Raw genomic sequence first — 2,209 nt, forward strand, 5'->3', positions numbered from 1 at the left:
GAAAGGAACTAGGAATTGGTGGACGTAAAGTTAAGATTACTTTGGATACAATGGGGTCCATCCAAGTTCTGAACACTCATGTTATCACCGAAATGTTAGTAAGTGATTTACATGGAGGAAAACAAATTCATCTTTCAAATGTATATACAAAAGACAAGATGCCTGTTAATCACTCCCATATTCCAACCCAAGAAGATATAGATCAGTGGTGTCACCTGAAGGGTCGAGTAAAGCTACCTGTGATAGATGCTGAAATTGGACTGATATTAGGCAACGCTGTAGCTGAAGCATATACTCCTCTAGAGGTAATCACTGGTCCACCTGGCTCTCCGTATGTAGCAAGAACGGCGCTTGGGTGGATTCCATGGAACATTGTGAGACACGAGATGTCAGCTGCTACGGTGGTAAATAGGGCTGAACTTACAGCTATTCAAGAATATGAAAACCTAAACAATATGTTAAAGGATTCTGTGAACATTGATTTCCCAGAAAGATCTTCGGCCGAGAAAATTGGAATGTCGGTTGAAGATTATGCGTTTAGTTGATGACACAATCAACTTTCAAGATGGTCATTATGTTCTACCGTTACCTTGGAGGGACCAAAACACTATCTTGCCCGACAATAGGTATATGGCAAAAAAGAGATTTAATTCTCTCGAAAGAAGATTAGAGAGTAATCCAGATTTAAGAGATAAGTATGCGGCAAACATGTCCGAGATGCAAAAGAAGGGTTACATAGAAGAAGTTGCAGAAGCTGTACCACCTGCTATAAAACGAGTTTGGTATTTACCTCACCATCCGGTGTGTAGTGACAAGAAACCAGGAAAGGTCAGAATTGTATACGACTGTGCTGCAAAATTTGGTGGTGTCTCATTGAACGATGTTCTTTTACAGGGGCCGGACTTAACCAACAGTTTAATCGGCGTCCTCATGAGGTTCAGAGAAGAGAACATAGCCGTAATGGCAGATATAGAAGGCATGTTCCTACAGGTTGTTGTTGCAGAGGAAGATAGGGACTCGCTGCAGTTCTATTGGAGACCGGTTCAAGGTCAGGAGGTGAAGACATACCGTATGACAAGGCATTTATTTGGGGCAACTTCGTCACCAGCTTGCTCAAATAAAGCTTTGTTAAGTACAGCGACAGACAACGGCCACAAGTATGGTCTAGAAACTGTAAATGCGATAAAACATAACTTTTATGTAGATGATTGCTTGTCATCGGTAGCAGATTACGAGAAAGCAGTTACTCTTTTCCATGACCTGACAAATATTTGCAGAGATGGTGGCTTCCGCTTAACCAAATGGATGAGCAACAACAAGGACGTGTTAAGTACCGTACCACTTGAAGAACGTGCAAAGGAAGTTAAGTCATTAGATTTAAGCAAAGATGACTTACCAATGGAAAGAGCACTCGGCGTACAATGGTTACCAGAAAACGACACCTTTAGCTTTAACATTACACCTGCAGAAAAGAGTTTTACTTGAAGGGGATTGCTGTCTATTGTGAGCTCTGTATTTGACCCGCTTGGCTTAGTGGCCCCATTTGTTCTTCCAGCCAAGATTCTGCTTCAAGAGGTTTGCCGTAAAGGACTGGAATGGGATGAACCTGTGGATGGTGTATTGTTACAGCGATGGAAGCAATGGCTGCAAGAGTTACTAAAGCTAAAAGAATGGAGTGTTTCCAGGTGCTACAAGTCAGGCATTTCACCAGTTATTATCAGTCGTCAATTACACGTGTTTGCGGATGCTAGTGACAAAGGTTATGGTATGGCAGCTTACCTCAGACAAGAAGACAGTGATGGCCATGTCCAAACGTCACTGGTGATGGGAAGAAGTAGAGTTGCATCAATAAAGTACACATCTATCCCAAGATTAGAGTTGACGGCAGCAGTCATGGCTGCACGTTTGACAGAAACTGTCCTGGCCGAATTGGGTGATATTAGTGACGTTTATTACTGGACTGAGAGTCAAACTGTTCTGAAGTATATACAGAACACCTCAAGAAGATTTAAGATATTCGTGGCAAACAGAGTTGCTGTTATCCTTAACCTTTCAAAGCCATCTCAGTGGATGTACGTTAGAACAAGCAACAATCCTGCCGACGAAGCTTCGAGAGGTCAGAAAATTGAGGACTTCTTAAGAAACACAAGATGGAAAGATGGTCCTGAGTACCTCAACCAGTCAAGTAAACAGTGGCAAAATCTACAGG

General features: G+C 42.2%; 1 protein-coding gene across 1 annotated transcript; it reads left to right on the forward strand.

Moving 5' to 3' along the window:
- Positions 1-630: 630 nt before the first annotated feature.
- LOC117106642 lies at positions 631-2,185 on the forward strand (the record flags this gene model as incomplete). Its single annotated transcript, XM_033248039.1, has 2 exons — positions 631-1,474; positions 1,556-2,185. Coding segments are annotated over exons 1-2 (1,474 nt in total), but the record flags the coding sequence as incomplete, so codon positions are not given.
- Between the last annotated feature and the right edge of the window lie 24 nt (positions 2,186-2,209).

This window comes from Anneissia japonica, unplaced genomic scaffold, assembly GCF_011630105.1.
Source record: "Anneissia japonica isolate Jap-2015-1 unplaced genomic scaffold, ASM1163010v1 scaffold288203_len51585_cov184, whole genome shotgun sequence".
In the NCBI taxonomy this organism is placed as follows: domain Eukaryota; kingdom Metazoa; phylum Echinodermata; class Crinoidea; order Comatulida; family Comatulidae; genus Anneissia; species Anneissia japonica.